The sequence below is a fragment of the Cololabis saira genome, chromosome 17 (genome assembly GCF_033807715.1).
Source record: "Cololabis saira isolate AMF1-May2022 chromosome 17, fColSai1.1, whole genome shotgun sequence".
NCBI lineage: Eukaryota > Metazoa > Chordata > Actinopteri > Beloniformes > Belonidae > Cololabis > Cololabis saira.
Window position 1 is genome coordinate 40,431,968 of NC_084603.1, and position 21,581 is coordinate 40,453,548.

Sequence of the window (21,581 nt, forward strand, 5' to 3'; positions counted from 1 at the left end):
GAGAGGAGGACCTGCTGCAGAGAGGAGGACCTGCTGCAGAGAGGAGGACCTGCTGCAGAGAGGAGGACCTGCTGCAGAGAGGAGGACCTGCTGCAGAGAGGAGGACCTGCTGCAGAGAGGAGGACCTGCTGCCGAGAGGAGGACCTGCTGCCGAGAGGAGGACCTGCTGCAGAGAGGAGGACCTGCTGCAGAGAGGAAGACCTGCTGCAGAGAGGAAGACCTGCTGCAGAGAGGAGGACCTGCTGCAGAGAGGAGGACCTGCTGCAGAGAGGAGGACCTGCTGCAGAGAGGAGGACCTGCTGCAGAGAGGAGGACCTGCTGCAGAGAGGAGGACCTGCTGCAGAGAGGAGGACCTGCTGCAGAGAGGTGGACCTGCTGCAGAGAGGAGGACCTGCTGCAGAGAGGAGGACCTGCTGCAGAGAGGAGGACCTGCTGCAGAGAGGAGGACCTGCTGCAGAGAGGAGGACCTGCTGCAGAGAGGAGGACCTGCTGCAGAGAGGAAGACCTGCTGCAGAGAGGAGGACCTGCTGCAGAGAGGAGGACCTGCTGCAGAGAGGAGGACCTGCTGCAGAGAGGAGGACCTGCTGCAGAGAGCAGGACCTGCTGCAGAGAGGAGGACCTGCTGCACAGAGCAGGACCTGCTGCAGAGAGGAGGACCTGCTGCAGAGAGGAGGACCTGCTGCAGAGAGCAGGACCTGCTGCAGAGAGGAGGACCTGCTGCAGAGAGCAGGACCTGCTGCAGAGAGGAGGACCTGCTGCAGAGAGGAGGACCTGCTGCAGAGAGGAGGACCTGCTGCAGAGAGGAGGACCTGCTGCAGAGAGCAGGACCTGCTGCAGAGAGGAGGACCTGCTGCAGAGGAGGACCTGCTGCAGAGAGGAGGACCTGCTGCAGAGAGGAGGACCTGCTGCAGAGAGCAGGACCTGCTGCAGAGAGGAGGACCTGCTGCAGAGAGGAGGACCTGCTGCAGAGAGGAGGACCTGCTGCAGAGAGGAGGACCTGCTGCAGAGAGGAGGACCTGCTGCAGAGAGGAGGACCTGCTGCAGAGAGGGGGACCTGCTGCAGAGAGGAGGACCTGCTGCAGAGAGGAGGACCTGCTGCAGAGAGCAGGACCTGCTGCAGAGAGGAGGACCTGCTGCAGAGAGGAGGACCTGCTGCAGAGAGGAGGACCTGCTGCAGAGAGCAGGACCTGCTGCAGAGAGGAGGACCTGCTGCAGAGGAGGACCTGCTGCAGAGAGGAGGACCTGCTGCAGAGGGGAGGACCTGCTGCAGAGAGGAGGACCTGCTGCAGAGAGGAGGACCTGCTGCAGAGAGGAGGACCTGCTGCAGAGAGCAGGACCTGCTGCAGAGAGGAGGACCTGCTGCAGAGAGGAGGACCTGCTGCAGAGAGGAGGACCTGCTGCAGAGAGGAGGACCTGCTGCAGAGAGGAGGACCTGCTGCAGAGAGGGGGACCTGCTGCAGAGAGGAGGACCTGCTGCAGAGAGGAGGACCTGCTGCAGAGAGCAGGACCTGCTGCAGAGAGGAGGACCTGCTGCAGAGAGGAGGACCTGCTGCAGAGAGGAGGACCTGCTGCAGAGAGCAGGACCTGCTGCAGAGAGGAGGACCTGCTGCAGAGGAGGACCTGCTGCAGAGAGGAGGACCTGCTGCAGAGAGGAGGACCTGCTGCAGAGGGGAGGACCTGCTGCAGAGAGGAGGACCTGCTGCAGAGAGGAGGACCTGCTGCAGAGAGGAGGACCTGCTGCTGTCTGAACGCTGGAACAACCACTGATGGGAACATGAAATCACTCCCTGTTCTGGTCTCCAGGGATCCTACACGTCAGTAGGGTCTTGTACCGACGAGGTGCCTCTTTGACCTCATCCAGGTTCTTTTTTGACCACTTTAAGCACTCTCACCACAGTGTTTCTGTCACACCGGGGGGAGGTTGTCTTGGGTTGGTTTTGTCCTGTCATTCCCTGTTTTATTTTGGAAAGTAATTCTCCTCTGGTTCCAGGTCCCTAGCTCTTCCTCATGTGTCTCAGTCTGATTGTCCTAAGTGTTTCCACCTGTCCCCTACTTCCCTCCATGAGTTTAAATAGTTCCCCTTGTCTTGTGCCAGAGTGACTTCGTCCTTGTCCTGCACCAGAGTCTTGGTCCACGTCCACAGCCGTAGGAATCGCCTTAGTGATCCGTTTATTCCTCGTGACCAGTGATTTTTTTGTTTGTAATTTTTTCCTTAGCTTAGATTCATAGCCCTTAGTTTATTCCTCGTTAAAGGGTGATTTTTTGTTTAACTTATATCCTAGCTTAGATTCATAGTTCTTGGTTTTTTTCCTCTTTAAGAATGATTTGTGTTTCGTAGCCACATTATTTTATATACATGACTATCTCAGAAAATTAGAATATTGTGATAAAGTTCTTTATTTTCTGTAATGCAATTAAAAAAAACAAAAATGTCATACATTCTGAATTCATTACAATCAACTGAAATATTGCAAGCCTTTTATTATTTTAATATTGCTGACTATGGTTTACAGTTTAAGATTAAGATTCTCAGAATATTCTAATTTTTGAGATAGGATATTTGAGTTTTCTTAAGCTGTAAACCATAATCAGCAATATTAAAATAATAAAAGGCTTGCAATATTTCAGTTGATTTGTAATGAATCCAGAATGTATGACATTTTTTTTTTTTTTTTTTTTTTTTTTTTTTTTTTTTTTTTTTTTTTTAAATTGCATTACAGAAAATAAAAGGACTTTATCACAATATTCTAATTTTCTGAGACAGTCCTGTAGGCAGGTTTTTCCTCCATACGGAACATTTTGTGTTTGTTTCTTTTTATTAACTATTTTTCCCTCCTCCTGGAGTGTTTATTGTTCTCTCCATAGTCAGAGTTTAATGTCTAGTTTTGTTTATAGACATTTGTTTGTCACTCGGTCCGAGGTCTCCGGTCAATTCAATAAAAGGCTTTTGTTATTTAATATCTCTGCATCTGAGTCCTGCTCTGAGTCTCGGCCTGACAGTTTCTGTTACTTATCCGCTCTGTGTACAACAGAGCTCAGAGTTTCTCCAATCCGACCCCAGTGAGCACATTTGTGGAAAGCGTGAGGTCCAGGTCCTGCAGAGGACACGTGAACACACGCCGGAGCCCGGGGTGGACCCACGACCGTCCAGGGGGAGGAAACTTTCCCTGGTTCGTATCAATTAGTATTCTCTGTTTAGTTTTATTTTCAAAAAGTCTGAATGAATAATAATAATTGTTTTATTACTTTCTTCAAAGTCAGAAGTTTAAATGCACGAAGCAGACGGTGGTGTTCAACAGCTCAGAGACGTCATGATGTTTCTGGCTTCAAGGCCTCAGGCAGGATAACCGACACCCCCCCCCAGGTAACTGAGCACACCTGAGCACCCATTTATGGAGCTTTTCCACCAGCACCTACTCTGCTCGACTCAACTTGCCCTCGTTTCTTTTCAACACCCAGATCAGCAGTAGGAGGTTGGAGAAGCTGCTGTGACGTATTTGATTGTGTATCTAAACAGAGAAGACAACAACACTAAAGATGTAGAACCTGGAGGAGATGATAGATGTGCTGCTGGATCTGTGGCTTGTGTTTGATATCAAGTTAAAAAATGAGAGTGAGAGAAGCTTCAAGCAGCGACGCTTTTTAATTTCATTTAGTTTGTCTCGGTGCTGCTGAAAAGTCAGCTGGAGCCGTGAGCAGCTATGAAGAGACAGATCTCCTGGTAGATCTGGTCGTTCCTTATCTCCGTCTAGATCCCTTTTTAATTCTCTCCTCAGCACCAGGTTTATGAACATCTGCACCTCAGAGCTTGTTTTTAAGACATTCAAGGCCTGTTTAAAATAGGTATTAGATGCCATAATAGGTCCCCTTTAAGTGAAAATCTACTTGAAACAGGTGAAAATTGTTGTTTTTTCCAGTGATGAGTCTTGTTTTAAGTGTAATGAGATTTTTTTTTTACTAAAAATGAGACATTTTAACTAGGAATAAGACAAATATTCTTGTTATGATTGAGTTTTTGCAGTGTAGACCAGTGGATGGAGCTGTGGGGACGTGTCAGCTGGACGGGTCCAGCCGTCCCCTACCTGTACGTCCTTGTAGTTGTCCCTCAGGTCCATCAGGCGGTGGTACGCCTTGATGGCTTCCCCGAACTCCCCGATGTCGGTGCTGACCACGATGAAGTTCTCCCAGATCTGCCAGTGCTCGTAGTTGCACTTCAGCGCCTCCTGGAGGGTACGGAAGGCCTTGTTCCTGCCGGGGAGCAAACGACCAACCATCAGGGAAATACACAACAAACCAGCACAAGTAATAGGAATGATTTATTTGCAGACAACTTCAACACATTTTCTCGCTTAGAAAGAGCTTGTGCTGAATTGGCAATGGTGCTAACCAGGTATTAAAAAAGCTATTCCTGCTTTGCTTTTCAATTTCAGGCCTGAAAGAACAAGCTGCAAACAAAAGCTCCTGGGGTGTTGGTGTTGAGTCTGCGCACAACTGAGCGCTGACCAGCCCAGGCTTCCTCCGTCATCACACGCTTGCTGGGTTTTTACTTTGATTTGGTTTAAATACACTCCCCAGTCAGAGACGTGCAGTCATGACCACTCGGCTCCATCAGAGGAACCTTTACATCCTTCTGAAGAACAGGAGGACTGAGGCCTTTAGCAGATCCCGTTTAACCCTTCTGGGTCAGCTGTGACGTATATACAGTAATCCCTGGTTTTTGGCGGGGATTTCATTCCAAAAAGAACCCGTGATAAGTGAAATCCGAATTTTTTTTTCTTTTTACAATTATTATACAAAGCTTCAAAAATTGCGGAGATCAGCTCCGCCCCACCACGACCAGATTAATTGGATTTGAACGGGAGAAAATGAAAAATACAATAAGTACAGTAGGACAAATTGTGACTGGTGTGTATTCCCCTGCTCTTCTGATGCTGCTGCATCCTGACTCTGTAGCGTCTTTTTCTCCTAAAGCCGCGGTGCAGGAGTGTTTTTTCCAGAGAAAAACATAGTTATGGGTCGTTGTTGTCGCTCTTTTTTCTTCTGGGTAAAAAGAGTGTTATAAAACGACATGCAACCATGGATTATATCCAGGGTGCGATTTTTAAAAAAAACAGAGGGGTGGGGGGTAATTTTGAGAAATATTTTTTCAGAAAAGAATTACCACACAACAGCGGTCCAACAGTATAGGCTATAAAAAAACTTGTTTCTTGTGTAAACCTTACACTTAAGCTACATAACGTAGGCGGTAAGCCTATTTTGAACATGAACTGAATAGAGCTGGGTATCATCACTGACCTCCCGATACGATACGATTCCGATACACTAGGTCCCAAGACGATACGATTTCCGATATGATACGATATTGATATTCTGGTTACAATAAGGGAATAACATGATCCTTCCATCGCTACGTCCGGCCAGAGAAACCCCACCCTGCCTGGTGGAAAGAAGCTGCCTGCTCACTCCTCAAGTAAGGAGGAGACTTGAGCTCAGTGCAGGGCCTCCCAGGGTTGGTAGATGGAGCAATGCCCAGGACTGACTTAGGTAGGAGCACTGGGTGATAAAATGGGGGAAAAAATCGGGATAAAAAAAAAATATATATATAAAAAATATATATATATATATATATATATATATATATATATATTTTTTTTTAATCGATACTTGGATTTATGTATCGATAATCGTTCCTACACATGCATATCGATAAAATATCGATATATCGATATTTTTAACCCACCCCTAGAACTGAACCACTGCATTTGCAGAAATATTTTCTCCTAATATTGTTTTTAAATGTGCCAAATAAAAATAAATAAATAATAATAATAATAATGACTTGGATTTATATAGCGCCCTTCTAGGCACCCAGAGCGCTTTACAGAAATAATTATTCATTCATCCACATTCTCACCAGTGGTGGTAAACTACCTTGTAGCCACAGCTGCCCTGGGACAGACTGACAGAAGCGTGGCTGCCATATCGCGCCTAACGGCCCCTCCGACCACCACCAACATTCATACACATTCATACACATTCACAAATAAAATGTATATTTTTTTAATTCTTTCTCGATATCAGTTTAACAGAAAACATGGGAGCTCCTCAGCCGGGGAGATGATCTCGTCTACCATCCGATCAGCAATGTCACATCTTCTTTCATCTTCTGTCACATTTTTTCTCAGGATTTCTGGTTGTGATCCTGTAAAATATGAGAATATGCTGCTCTGGATTCTTTTCATTTTTTCATTCATTTTGACTGACTGTATCTTTTAATTTGGCGGGCCGGAAGTCGGACTTTTGGAATACAAGAAAATCTGGTTGGTTTTCAAAATAAAACTGCTTTCTGTGGGTGCGATGCCTCTGACTCGCTCCCGTATCAAAATCACACACAAGCAGAATGAACACGGTGTATTTTGGTTGTTATTACTTGTTAATAATTACGATGTATTGGTGAAAACACTTTGGGTGGGGGGGATAAATTTTGTCCCCACCGAGGATAAAAATAATTCAGTAGGACGTGTAAACCAGAGGGGGGAAAATCCCCACCATCCCCACCGGCAAATCACACCCTGATTATATCTGAGACTGTAATGAACGATTCATCAAAGGTCCCGTTCTTGAGCTGCTGCTGAAGCTCATTGGCTGTTCTCAGCTTGTTGCTAAGCAACCAACGTTATTGATACAGGAAGTGAAGAAGCGGGGAGACTGTTTAGCCAATCAGAATGCAGAACACGATGCACAATGTAAATCCATGAAGCAGCGAGACGTGAAAGGAGAACCGTTATAGCCAGGGATTACTGTAATACACACAAAATTAAAAGCTGTTTTGTTGTTGACTGGGGGGAAAAAAAAAGTCCTGCTGAAGAAAAGCCAATGCCGTCACCCGCCACATGCACAGCGAACGCAAGCAAGTCCGTGCAGGTTTGTGTGGAAACTCGTACTCACTTCATCTGCAGGCGAATGTACGCTGTTGAGAGGTTGTTCCACGCTTCTGAGTTCTGGAAGAGAGGGGGGGGGGGTTTAACTTTGGTGCAACACACAGTAACGGCCTCCAGGTGGTTGGGGCAGGTTTATTTCAGGTTGTGGATTGGCGTCCTGATCCGGAGTGGGTGTTTAACAGTGATGGTTGGAGTGAGGAAGTGGGGGCTGCGTTGTGGCAATGAGTGTGTGTGAGTGTGTGTGTGTGTGTGTGCACTTACATCTGGTTCCAGTCCAACACACCTCTGGAAGGCCTTGGCCGCCCCCTCATAGCCCTCCAGAGCAAAGTAGGCACAGCCCAGAGAGAACCACACACCGAGCTGCACAAACACACAACAAACGGGTCAGAGCACTAATCACAACAAGATTACAGAATCCTGGTGCCGGTTAGAGTCCAGCGTCTGTGCAGCACCTCTAAAGCATCCACAGAAACTACTGGACTGTCTCAGAAAATTAGAATATTGTGATAAAGTTCTTTATTTTCTGTGATGCAAAAATGTCATACATTCTGGATTCATCACAAATCAACTGAAATATTGCAAGCCTTTTATTATTTTAATATTGCTGATCATGGCTTACAGTTTAAGATTAAGATTCCCAGAATATTCTAATTTTTTGAGATAGAATATTTGAGTTTTCTGTTTTCTGTTTTTTCAGCTGTTGCATGAATTACCGTATTTTCGCGACCATATGGCGCACTGTGTGGAAAGGCGCACCCTCAGTTTTGTGTGTCATTTTTGGTTTTAAAACACACATACGGCGCACCGACCCAAAAGGCGCCGTCTACGGAGACGGAGCGCTAAAAATACAGCAGAAGCAAAACTTAGTTTGATATTTTATTTCACTTTTCACATCAATCAAACCCTTCAAAGGTTCATATTCTGTTTCTGCATTAAAGAATTTAAAAAAACCACCGGGTTGCTGCACAAACCTGTCTCAGCCACTGATCATCTCCTCATCCATCCAGCCCTTTTCATTTCACTCTGGCTGGAAAAGTCTCTTTAGGGAACGCTTTTCTTTTAAAAATCCCGACCGCGGCGGTCCCGGGTCCCGCTCCCCGTTTGCTCCCTCGCGCTGGACCGGGTCCCGGGTCCCAGTCCGCCCCCCCCCTCGCTGGTCCCGCGGCGGTCCCGGGTCCCGCGTCCCGGGACCCTCGCGCTGGACCCGCTCACACACACGCGCTGTCGGGGAGCCGGTACCGGGGTTTGTATCCGACAGGAGCTCTGTTAATTCAGCTGCGCCAGTCCGAATTTCCAAACCTGTCTCAGCTTCTTGATCATCATCATCCCTTCATCCAGCCCCCTCTTTTCATTCACCCTTATAATGACTCCGGCTGGAAACGTCTTATGCAAAGTTTTTCTTTTAAAAATCACCATAAGTTTCTGTCCATCAGCTGCGCCAGTCCAGCACCACATAGCCTACATGAGAATCTGTGTGTGTCGCACCGCGAATACACACACGCGCATGTCGGGATCCGGTACCGGGTTTGTAACCGACAGATTTGGCTGCAAATCTCGGAAAGTGAAGCTGATCTGACCTGAGACAGACCCCAGAAATCTCTGCTCTTAAAGCGGCCGGGAACCAGGTCATCGGACCCGCTTGGGGAACCAGGAAGTCGGCTGCAGTAGCGACCATCACCGCGCTGCTGCAGCCGCTGCTTTAACCGGGGAATGTGGACGGTTCCGACCGGCCGGCGCTGCAGAACACTCACACACAAGTGTGCTTATTTAAATAGAGCGGAGCAAAACTTAGTTTGATTGTATTTTATTTCACTTTACACATCAAGCAAATCCTTAAAAGTCTTCATCATCTGTTTTGCATTAAACAGCTCAGTGGATGGTCTCATTCAGCTTCACCCACCCCCTTCTCTTTTTACCTTCTCATGGTGGCCGACCTGACATTACCGTAATTCAGGTAATAGACACGGCGCACCGTTTCTTAAGGCGCCCGGCACATTTAAAAAAAAAAAAAAAAAAAAAAAGTTGCGCCTTATGGTCGCGAAAATACGGTATATGCCTGTAGTTCTGCAACATATTAATACTAGTATTATATTGAGATTCAATAGCAAGTATTGCAGCTAATGATGCTGTAAGGACCAATCAGCTCCCAGAATGCTGATAGAACTGCTTTCAGAAACATCGTGTGGGTCAGAATTACCAAACAGATCCAGGGAGGAAACGGAGATGGATGAAATCGGTCAAATCTTTTCCCACATTCCGTTTTTATTTTTTCCATTTTCGGTCTATTCCGGTATAAAATTTTTGAGAATTTGGTTTTTAGCATTTTATGCAAAAGTAACCCCAAGACAATATATAAAGTAATGAAACAGACATTTTATGCAATTATAACTGAAAACTTTAATGTTTTCATACCTTTAAACATATTTAAAGGCAAAAACATGGCTATAACTTATCTATTAAGTTATTCTCGTGTCCAACAAAACTTTTTTTTTCCTTTTTTTGGGCATAAACAAAATAATACCAAAAGTTGTAATGTAATGATGAAAAAAAAAATCCATCTTTAGACATACAAATCAATTTTTGGGAATTAATATGAGAATCGATTTAGAATCGGAAAATCGTTTTTTTCAACACAAGCCTACCACAGAGTTCAGCGTGCAACAGAGAGGAAGATTCTTCACAAGTGGAAATCCTTCCTGTCTGATCACGTGATCACGTAATTGTGTCTAATCTGAGTGCGATCAAGAGGCTGGTCCACACCAACAGGCTGCTGCCAGGACCGCTCACGTCATTACCTAAGGCAGTCTGGATCTTCCTGATGTTTCCTGGGAAACCTGGGAGTGCTTGAATCTGAGTTTCAGACATATGCCGATCTGGTGTAATCCTAACTTTAGTACAGTTAATTAGGAATATAGTACATTGTATTAACACCTTTACATCCATCCTGTAAACAAGCACACAGTCACAAAGGTTTCCAAACAATAATACTAATAGTAATGATAATAATAATAATTAAAGCTGCAAGCAGCGATGAACAGGCCCTTGCGCATGCAATTTTCACCAATAAAGGTAAAGGACTCAAAACTAAGTCCGATGACACCACCCACGAGTCTTTATGTCAAACCATTCAAAGGTTATGGCAGAAAGTAGGAACTATCAAATATGGACCAATCAGATGAAGGGGACCGCGATGTTTGGCGTCTATCGTCACCACGGTAACACCTTTGAAAGAGAAAAGTAATGCGCGTAGTCGCAGGATGGAGACGCATATTTTGATGTATAACACATCTGGGTTCACGATACGGTTCGGGCCGTATTAATTGTCGAAAGAATGGCATAAATTGTGCAAAAATTACACGATTAATTCAAAATGGCGACTTCCTGTTCAGTTTCAGCCATGGCGCCAAGAGACTTTTCTTTAAGTTGCGACATGATACAGGTGTGTACCGACTTTCTAGCATGTACATCAAACCCTATTGTAGGGCTTGAGGCACAAAGTTTTAGGGGTTCTAGGGGGCACTGTTGAGCCATTAGGCCACGCCCATTAATGCAAACCATTAAATATCAAATTTATCGCCAAGCCTGGCTTGTGTGCAAAGTTTGGTGACTTTTGGGGCACATTTAGGAGGAAAAAAGGCCCTCATTTCGTCGGAAAAATAAAAACGAGGAAAATAAAAAACGAGAACTCCTACAGATACAATAGGGCCTTCGCACTGTAAGTGCTCGGGCCCTAATAATAATAGTACCCCCTGATTTCTGTTCAGAGTTCATGTAAACAGTTAAACTGAGTTGTATTGTATCAGAGTCGGGGTGAATGTGGGAGCCCCGTTTTATCTACTTGTTCTTTCCAAATAAAGAAACAATTATATAAAAATTATAATAATAGTAATTCATTAGGAACAGGTTTTCCTTGGGTAGATAGCCATTCTGGTGTATGAGGATCTACTTCCTCCTCGCCAGAGTACGTTAACGTGCCTTAACCGTACCTGCATGGCGTTGATCTTCAGCGACAGCTCGAAACAGTCCACACACGGCTGCAGCTCTTTGTTGCGCAGGTGCAGCAGGGCCTTGGAGCGCATGGCCCTGGCGCTGCGGTGGCCCGACAGCTCCCATGCCCGCTCGTAGTACTGATGCTCCCTCAGGATGTCGCCCAGCAGGCAGTACAGGCTGGGCGTCTCCTTCTTCTGCAGCTCCCGCCGCACGATCTCCTCAGCCTGAGGAAGAGAGGAGAAGCACGAAGACATCAGCTTCATTTCATCCCTTACTATTAGGGCTGGCAGTGAGAACAGAATCCACACAGCAACCCACACAACTCCATTCATGTGTATGTGCTACCGCGGCACAAGGAGAAGAGTCGGCACAGGGAGAAGAGTCGGCGCAAGGAGAAGAGTCGGCGCAAGGACAAGAGTCGGCGCAGGGAGAAGAGTCGGCGCAGGGAGAAGAGTCGGCGCAGGGAGAAGAGTCGGCGCAGGGAGAAGAGTCGGCGCAGGGAGAAGAGTCGGCGCAGGGAGAAGAGTCGGCGCAGGGAGAAGAGTCGGCGCAGGGAGAAGAGTCGGCGCAGGGAGAAGAGTCGGCGCAGGGAGAAGAGTCGGCGCAGGGAGAAGAGTCGGCGCAGGGAGAAGAGTCGGAGCAGGGAGAAGAGTCGGAGCAGGGAGAAGAGTCGGAGCAGGGAGAAGAGTCGGAGCAGGGAGAAGAGTCGGCACAGGGAGAAGAGTCGGAGCAAGGAGAAAAGTCGGAGCAAGGAGAAGAGTCGGAGCAGGGAGAAGAGTCGGAGCAGGGAGAAGAGTCGGAGCAAGGAGAAGAGTCGGAGCAGGGAGAAGAGTCGGAGCAGGGAGAAGAGTCGGAGCAAGGAGAAAAGTCGGAGCAGGGAGAAGAGTCGGAGCAGGGAGAAGAGTCGGAGCAGGGAGAAGAGTCGGCGCAAGGAGAAGAGTCGGAGCAGGGAGAAGAGTCGGAGCAGGGAGAAGAGTCGGAGCAAGGAGAAGAGTCGGAGCAAGGAGAAGAGTCGGAGCAAGGAGAAGAGTCGGAGCAAGGAGAAGAGTCGGCGCAAGGAGAAGAGTCGGGGCAAGGAGAAGAGTCGGGGCAAGGAGAAGCAAGGAGAAGAGTCGGGGCAAGGAGAAGAGTCGGGGCAAGGAGAAGAGTCGGAGCAAGGAGAAGAGTCGGAGCAAGGAGAAGAGTCGGAGCAAGGAGAAGAGTCGGCGCAAGGAGAAGAGTCGGGGCAAGGAGAAGAGTCGGGGCAAGGAGAAGAGTCGGGGCAAGGAGAAGCAAGGAGAAGAGTCGGGGCAAGGAGAAGAGTCGGAGCAAGGAGAAGAGTCGGAGCAAGGAGAAGAGTCGGAGCAAGGAGAAGAGTCGGCGCAAGGAGAAGAGTCGGGGCAAGGAGAAGAGTCGGGGCAAGGAGAAGCAAGGAGAAGAGTCGGGGCAAGGAGAAGAGTCGGGGCAAGGAGAAGAGTCGGGGCAAGGAGAAGAGTCGGGGCAAGGAGAAGAGTCGGGGCAAGGACAAGAGTCGGAGCAAGGAGAAGAGTCGGGGCAAGGAGAAGAGTCGGTTCAAGGAGAAGAGTCGGGGCAAGGAGAAGAGTCGGAGCAGGGAGAAGAGTCGGAGCAGGGAGAAGAGTCGGTTCAAGGAGAAGAGTCGGGGCAAGGAGAAGAGTCGGGGCAAGGAGAAGAGTCGGAGCAAGGAGAAGAGTCGGAGCAAGGAGAAGAGTCGGGGCAAGGAGAAGAGTCAGAGCAAGGAGAAGAGTCGGGGCAAGGAGAAGAGTCGGGGCAAGGAGAAGAGTCGGGGCAAGGAGAAGAGTCGGGGCAAGGAGAAGAGTCGGGGCAAGGAGAAGAGTCGGAGCAGGGAGAAGAGTCGGTTCAAGGAGAAGAGTCGGAGCAAGGAGAAGAGTCGGGGCAAGGAGAAGAGTCGGGGCAGGGAGAAGAGTCGGGGCAAGGAGAAGAGTCGTATGTATGACATTTTTGTTTTTGTAATTGCATTACAGAAAATCACAATATTCTAATTTTCTGAGACAGTCCTGTATATATATGTATACATATGTGGAAAATGTGTTTTGATATACATATTGAACTTCACAAAAAAATTTTGGCCTGATGCGGGCCGGACAGAGACGCACAGAGGGCCTGGCGTGGCCCGCGGGACGGATTTTGCCCAGGTTTGCTGTACAGTGATGTTTCTGGCTGTGGATCTGAGGAAAACCAAGCCTTGTGGGAAAAGAGGGATCCAGGCCGGCTGCAGGGAGGAGTCCCTGTCCAGAAAAACTCTCTGAACCTCAGAGTAAAACCTCTCCAACAATGCAGCTGATGAGAGCACTAATGATGATTAATCTAGGACATGAAACCCCATGCAGGTCTGCAGAGGGGGGTGTTAGCTGGACTTGTTTGTGTACCTTCCCGTGTTGACCGAGCCTCTCGTAGCAGATGGTGGCGTCCTCCCAGAGCTCCAGCTTCTCGTAGAGGAGCAGAGCCGAGCTTGTGCAGCCCAGGTCTATCAGCAGGCTGGCCAGCTGTTTCTGGAGAGGAGAGGACATTCTTTTTTGGAAACTTTTATTTTTCAATTTTTGCAAGACAATATCAATAACAAAAAAAAAACGCAGCACAGAGGTCTGGGGCGAGACAATGTACAATCCAGTCAATATAAGAAAAAAACAATATTACAAGTACAGTTCAGTAGTCAGGTCGTCTCAGATAGCCAAGAGTTAGAAAGGAGTAACCCAGGGGTCATTTCGGGGTTTTAAAAACCGGAATATGGGCAAATTCCGGTTATTCAAAGGGGTTATTGGTGTTTACATGGCGGTACGCAACCGTGTTATTGCTAATATTCTGGTTAGAAAAGGTTATTGATGCATGGAAACGTAGTCATCATTTCATGTACAAGTCCCCACACCTTCTCACATCTGGCCAAGCGTTGGTTACTGTCCAGACAAGTGTGTGTACATTTATGAAGTGTGTGTGTGTGTGTGTGTGTGTGTGTTGGGGGGGCAGCCTAGCTTTAAATCTTAGGTGCCAACATCTGACAGATCCCATGCTCTGTTGAATCTGCTTCCATGTTTCTATTTATCTATTTTATCTATTGTCTCTTTGCTTTGTTCTGCTCTTTTACTTATTTTTTCTTTTTCTATACTCATTTTTATGTACTGTTCCATCAACCTGCCCAGGGACTACAGGTGGAAAACAGCAAGCTGCTACAACCTGGCACAATGCATATTCTCTTGTACAAGATTCATGTCTTGTTGTGCACTGTCCCTGTTTTGAAATAAGTAAATTACAATTCCAAGGTGGAGAAGATATTCAAGGCAGGGCCAGTCTGGACCGGTGGCTCCGGCCACTCCTCCATCACACCCCCCCGGGTGAAACGCTCCCATCACTCCCATCGTTCTGGTTGCAACTCAAACCTGTGTGTCCATGGGAGCGTGTAACCTAAACCTGAGTGCAGTCAGCCCCCCGGATGTTCAAACCTACCAACCACTACATGGATAAATGCACATTAAACTGCACCTGCAAAACCATAGAAACCACCTTTCCCACAGGTATAAAGGTAAGTAGTGACTGCGTTTCCATGCATCAATAACCCTTTTAAAACCCGAATATTGGCAATAACCCGAATTTGCACGGCCATGTAAACACCAATAACCCCTTTGAATAACCAGAATTTGCTCATATTCAGGTTTTTAAAAACCCCAATATGAGCCCTGGGTTACTCCTTTTAAAACTGAATATTGGGTCATGTAAACGCCAAACGGAATATCCCCATCAAACAGAACAGGAATTTGTTTTCTGCACATGCTCTGTTCACAAGGAATCCTGGTCTTTTGAGTCCAGGAAGTTCTTATAAACACGGAGAAACACAAGACCAGGAGGAGACTAATCACTTCATAAATGTAATGAAGGATATGAACATTTCTGCATTTGTAGACGGTAGAAAGTACCGGGATAGAAGATTTAAAAGAAGGTAGGGCTGCACGATTAATCGTTAAAAAAAAATCGCGATCTCGATTCATGCTTGAACGCAATCTCATTTCCAAATGACGACGATTTAAAAAAAAAATAAATAAAATTTTTTTTTTGGATGTTTATTGTTTTTATGTTCAATGTCAGCTGTTACAAAGTTGATGCCAGTCTTTTATCAGGCACCATCATATTTTTTGTAACGTTTACCTTTTGTATCGGCAGCTTCTTAATAGCAGCAAAAGGCAATGGGGGGTTCATCCCAGCCAGAGGAATAATTTGTTGCCTCAGAACTACAGGATCTGTTACAAGTCCCCTTTCTGAAAGGGTGTTCAACTCAGGGAGGAACAAATATTGTTCAAAATTGTTATTATTGTTTAAATTATTTAAAGGTTTGTGTAAAGAAGACAAGAGATGTTTATTGTTATTATATTTTTGTTCAGCTGTTGCAAAGTTAAAGTAATAAGTGCAATAAATTTTATATTGGAAAAAAATCGTGAGAGAATCGTGATCTCAATTCTAAGCAAAAAAATCGTGATTCTCATTTTGTCCAGAATCGTGCAGCCCTACAAGAAGGTGAGAGAAAAGTTGCTCGAAGCAGCATTTGTTTTGAATTTGGATACAGGAAGAAGAAGCAGAAATGACAGGAATTGTGTCATCACGTTCTCCGTGCGTCACTGGTTTGATCCAGATATCCCAAATAATTAATCACCATGTAAACAGAATATTCCCAATGTTTCAGTAATTGGAATATTAGCAATAACCCCAATTTTGACTGCATGTAGACGTAGTCATTGTCTCAAGAAAACCAAGTACAGAACAGAAACACAAGCAGAATCCCTCCTAGCAGCCAACGTCCCTCCCGCCTCGGTTCTCCCGCCGAGACTAAATGCATCGCAGCGGTTGCTGCAATTTTCCTCCTCAACCCATTTTCAGGTCCCCAGGCAGCAATACGGACTCCTCAATTCCAGCTTTATTGCCGTTATCAGTTATTACACGTGGCCTGGGCGATGTCTCCTCCCCGGCTGATCCCTCTCTCTCCCTCCAACACTCCTTTATCCTGCTGGACAAGTTCAAATCTTTCTATCACTGCTGATTTCACTCACTGCTCCTTCCTCTCACTCTCCCTCTTCTCAGGGCAGAGGAATATTAATCTCCACCGTCCTGATACTTGGTGCCAGTTATGGCTAAGCTTTTCCCACCAGGACTGTTTGCATCTCACTATCCCGGTACTTTCTACCGTCTACAAATGCAGAAATGTTCATATCCTTCATTACATTTATGAAGTGATTAGTCTCCTCCTGGTCTTGTGTTTCTCCGTGTTTATAAGAACTTCCTGGACTCAAAACACCAGGATTCCTTGTGAAAAGAACATGCAGAAAAGACAAATTCCTGTTCCTTTTGATGGGGAAATCCCGTTTGGCGTTTACATGACCAAATATTCGGGTTAGTAAAGGAGTAACCCAGGGGTCATATTCGGGTTTTAAAAACTGGAAAATGAGCAAATTCCGGTTATTCAAAGGGGTTATTGGGGTTTACATGGCCGTGCGCAACCGGGTTATTGCTAATATTCTGGTTAAAAAAACGGAAATCTGGCGGGAGCGGGCGGTTTGAACTCTCCTGCGGGCGGGAGCGGGCAGCCAAAAAAAAAACACTGCAGGATCGGGATGTAGCCTAGCGACAAGGTGGAAATCAATGACATGGAAAATAAACCTCAAACAAGGTCTTTACTAAACAAAGACAAAACAAGTCAGATATTTGGAGAAACTGCGTTTAGTGTCTGGAGCATCTTGGAAGAGACGAGGGATTGGAACCTCAGTCGGTCAGTCAGCAGCATTCTCTTCCTCCACAGAAATGTAATGGCCAAGTGATTCATTTGTTAAATTAATTAGTTTCTGATATTATGGATTTCTTAAAATTGGAAAAAATAAAGTTTACAATTAGAGGTTCATTAGAAAGGTTCTTCTCAAGCGGGCAACCATTTATTACTTATTTTGAAAATTTTAGAATATTTCCAAAAGACTGAGCTGATTGTTTTTCGTGGTTTTTCTATCCCTAAGAATAGTAACAGCCTAATTACTAATACATTGGTATATAACTCTGGGGGTGATATATGACAACATTCTGACTCAAGTGTTTACTAGTATAACTTGTGACTATTACTGGAATTACTAGTCATTGATCTAAGAACTAATTATTAATCTATAAATAACCCATTTCGTTTTCATTTTATTTTCTTATTTAAGTTTACATTCATTGCACTACTACTAATACTTTTTTGTTATGTCACTATATTACTATCTTTTTATTTTTATTTATTAATAATTTTGTTATTTTTATTATTATTATTGTTATTATTATTTATTTTTATTTGATTTATTTATTTTTTGCTATTCCCAAGGGAAAATTGATGACGATAACTGTGGGGGCAGGGATGGGGAGAGGGAGAAAAAAAAAAGGTATGTTCATCTGTTTTGCTCTGTATTATGGAAACAGTCTGCCAATAAAAACATATATATTAAAAAAAAAAAATTTGAATTGGTTTCGTTCGTTACTTATTAGTGTTTGAGCCACTCACAGCTGCTCTCGCTGTTATAACCTCAATCACATAATTGATGCTGCGTGAAAGGCAACAAAGCGTGCGATGATGACAATGATGGATTTGCATCTAACTTTCTGTCAGGTAACCTATGATCTGTTAATTATCCATCAAGCTACACAATGACCATGTTAACATTAAATCAGATTTTGTCCAGTATGTTTCTCTTGCAGGACGGGAGAAGACACTAAATCAATGCATCTCTATTATTGTGCAGCATGAATTCTCAGAGTTTTGCGGGAGCGGGTGGGAGTGGATAGAAACCCTGCGGGAGCAGGCGGTAGTGGTCAGAAATTCAGCGCGAGTGGGATGAAAAAAACAGTCCCGCGCAGGGCTCTACATCAGGGCTTCCAGGTCTCTTACAGTTTGTCGTTTTTAACGTTACAAAATAAGTATGAAAGTACCTGGACCACCCATCTGGGCGGGGCCTGGCAGCAGTAGAACACCTTGAGCCGCTCGCTCACAGGACAGCTCTTATCCTCAAAGTGGTCCACAATCGCCTGGAAAAAAGGAGAAACATTCAACCAAAGCTGTGCTGCAAACATGTCTTAGGACAGTTGTTAGTCTCTTCCTTGTAAGATCAGAGGAACTGTGGAGAGCTTTACATGTCCGCTACCTCCGTGAGGAATCGGAGGTGTTTCTGACCAGGATTCATCGCTTATTAAACACATACACTGCAAAAACTCAAAATCTTAACAAGAATATTTGTCTTATTTCTAGTTAAAATGTCTCATTTTTAGTAAAACAAATCTCATTACACTTAAAACAAGTGTCATTCCCAGAAAAATAACTTATTTGACAATTTTCACCTGTTTCAAGTAAATTTTCACTTGAAATAAGTAGAAAAATCTGCCAGTGGAACAAGATTTTTTAGCTTGTAATAAGAAGATAAATCTTGTTCCACTGGCAGATTTCTACTTATTTCAAGTGAAAATTTACTTGAAACAGGTGAAAATTGTCAAATAACAAGTTATTTTTCTGGTAATGACTTGTTTTTAGTGTAATGAGTTTTGTTTGACTAAAAATGAGACATTTTAACTAGAAATAAGACAAATATTCTTGTTAAGATTTTGAGTTTTTGCAGTGTAAAACTACTTTTTAGGGGGGTATGTTACTGTCTTGAACCAAGAGCATACTTTTGTGTTTGCCATTAGTGCAGCAACTGCTTCTCTAAGACCATTGGTTATGTCTTCCCTTCTTGGCATTGCACTCCCACACACCTGTCCAGGATCTATTCATCCTGGGGGTACATTTTATTCCCCACTTGACACGTTGTAAAGGAAGTAATGGCCCAATGGAGCTGGTTTTGTATCACACAGGGGATGCAAGTGGACAGCACTAATGTGTGCGGGCGTCCAAGGACTCGGGTGGTTACAAAGACTTCAGAAAAACATCCTCACCTGCATTTGCATCATGGCTCTCTCGACACAGCGAGATCTCCCTCGCTCCAGTTTGGTCCTGAGGCAGAGCGCTGCCACCTGCACCGCCCAGAACTTCGGCTGGGACAGGATGCACTGGAGAAAAGATGAAAGTCATGTCTTAGTGGAAGAAAAAACCACTCTCCGGGGCAATCTACTGAAGACTAATGACCTGGGATACTTGAATGACTTCACAACCTTCCTTTGAGTTACAGTGGCAAGAAAAAGGACTGTGAACTCCTTCAAATTAAAAGGTTTTCAGCATTAATTTACCATCAAATGTGATCTTCGTCTAAGTTCAATTCAATTTTCATATAGCGTCTATTACAACAGAAGTTGTTTCTAGGATCTTTCCTAGACCAGAGACCAGAACATAAACCCCCGAGCAATTATTACATACAGGACTGTCTCAGAAAATTAGAATATTGTGATTTTCTGTAATGCAATTACAAAAACAATTAAAGCTGCAAGCAGCGATGAACGGGCCCTCGCACTCACGGCCACCGCCCCCCATAAGCATATCAGAAATGACACCACCCACGACTCTCTTTGTCAAACCATCCAAAAGTTATGGCAGAAAATAGGGACAACCAATCAGAAGAAGGGGCGGGGCTAATTCAGGCCAATGGAGGTCAAGGACTCAATACCGATTCAGGTGACACCACCCACGACTCTTTATGTCAAACCATTCAAAAGTTATGGCAGAGAATAGTATTCTAGGGGGCGCTGTTGAGCCGTTAGGCCACGCCCATTAATGCAAACCATGAAATATCAAATTTATCGCCAGGCCTGGCTTGCATGCCAAATTTGGTGACTTTTGGGGAACTATCAAATATGGACCAATTAGATGAAGGGGGGGGGGCGCGCTTTTTGGCGTCTAGCGTCGCCACGGTAACGCTTTTGAAAGAGAAAAGTAATGCCCGTAGTCGCAGGATGGAGACGCATTTTGATGTATAACACACCTGGGTGCACGATACGGTTCGGGCTGAATTAATTCTCAAAGGAATGGCATAAATTGCTCCAAAATTATGCGATTAATTCAGAATGTTCAAAATGGCCGACTTCCTGTTCGGTTTCGGCCATGGCGCCAAGAGACTTTTCTTTAAGTTGCAACATGATACAGGTGTGTACTGATTTTCGTTCATGTACGTCAAACCGTATTGTGGGTTTAGGGGGGAAAAAAGGCCGTCCTTTCGTCAGAAGAAAGAAGAATAAAAAAAAATTCCTACAGATACAATAGGGCCTTCGCACTGTAAGTGCTCGGGCCCTAAAAATGTCATACATTCTGGATTCATTACAAATCAACTGAAATATTGCAAGCCTTTTATTATTTTAATATTGCTGATCATGGTTTACATCTTAAGAAAACTCAAATATCCTATCTCAAAAAATTTGAATATTCTGGGAATCTTAATCTTAAACTGTAAGTCATAATCATCAATATTAAAATAATAAAAGGCTTGCAATATTTCAGTTGTAAAGAATCAGTTGTAATGAATCCAGAATGTATGACATTTTTGTTTATTTTAATTGCATTACAGAAAATAAAGAACTTTATCACAATATTCTAATTTTCTGAGACAGTCCTGTACATTTATTTGTCACTCACATAGTCCAATTCTTACAATTTACAGACATTCACCCGCCCAGTACGGCATGACATTCCTAACGTGTGTGCGGTCTAAAACTCCTGCCAGTCGGAAACACACCTGGTGAGCCAACAAAGGTTCCTAGACTGAATAGATTTCAGCGTCACACTGAAACCAATCAATCTTAATGAAAGTCTTCTATAAAACAAACATGGTGGTGTTGTGTAGACACAGAGGATTGGTCCCACATTGATGCAACGCCGGCCTGAGAAAAGCTTCAGGCCAGGTTTCTCCAGACCAGGGCCGTGTCTGAGCTGCCTGCACTTCCTCTGATCTGATCTGCGGCAGTAAAGTCACCCGGCCGTCTGCTGTGCACCGCTCTGAGAAATCACCCAAGCTCCAGTGAGAACGCCTCATTATTAAACTCCATTACAGCCTCTGGTCTTTATCTGATCATCTGGGGGGTAATAGCTACCACAGATCTGTGCTTCAGCTTTAGACCTGCTGATTAAATGGAACAATGTGAGGGGGGGCAGATTTATTCACAGGTAGACGTCAGGGAAAATGACTGCAGCTTGATAAGGGAAACTGATTGGCCTCTAATCAGAATAAGTCATGCAACTATGGCTTTCTGCAGACATTATATTAGTGACAGATCCCCGTTCCGATGCTCCGTGAAAGTGACACACGGCTCTCCGTGACATCAACAAACACTAACAATGTTCATGGATGTTCCGCAGGTCTCGCTCCAGTCATTAGTGGAACGGCTAATTGTTGTAATTATGCAGTTATTTCTGCACCTGAATCCATCACAGAGCCATTAGCGTCCTATGATGAGGCTGGCCGAGCGTTCATCAGTTCATCACGCCCCCGCAGACCAGCGAGCTCCGACAGCTGCCCCCCCACTGAAGTACTAGTGTTCAGCTGCACCGTCATGGCAGACGTTCACTTCACCTTACTTCTTTATTTCCTGTCATATTTTACGTCGGTGGACTAAAACTGCAGAGGTTTCAATCTTCCTTTCTCGGACACCTCGATTATATGTAAGCAATACAAAGGGCCAATCCCAATGTTCACCCTACTTTCTACCACTAGCCCT

General features: G+C 45.1%; 1 protein-coding gene across 2 annotated transcripts in view; it reads right to left on the reverse strand.

Moving 5' to 3' along the window:
* Nucleotides 1–21,581, reverse strand: part of ttc27 (tetratricopeptide repeat domain 27) — an 89,702-nt gene that overhangs the window by 22,945 nt on the left and 45,176 nt on the right. For both annotated transcript variants that reach the window (XM_061745612.1, XM_061745611.1), the window contains exons 10-16: nt 18,876–18,989; nt 17,880–17,975; nt 13,319–13,441; nt 10,928–11,155; nt 7,203–7,301; nt 6,949–7,001; nt 4,083–4,248 (exon numbers count right to left, since the gene is read on the reverse strand). In XM_061745612.1, the coding sequence (XP_061601596.1) occupies nt 4,083–4,248; nt 6,949–7,001; nt 7,203–7,301; nt 10,928–11,155; nt 13,319–13,441; nt 17,880–17,975; nt 18,876–18,989 (879 nt within the window). The remainder of the gene's footprint in view (nt 1–4,082; nt 4,249–6,948; nt 7,002–7,202; nt 7,302–10,927; nt 11,156–13,318; nt 13,442–17,879; nt 17,976–18,875; nt 18,990–21,581) is intronic.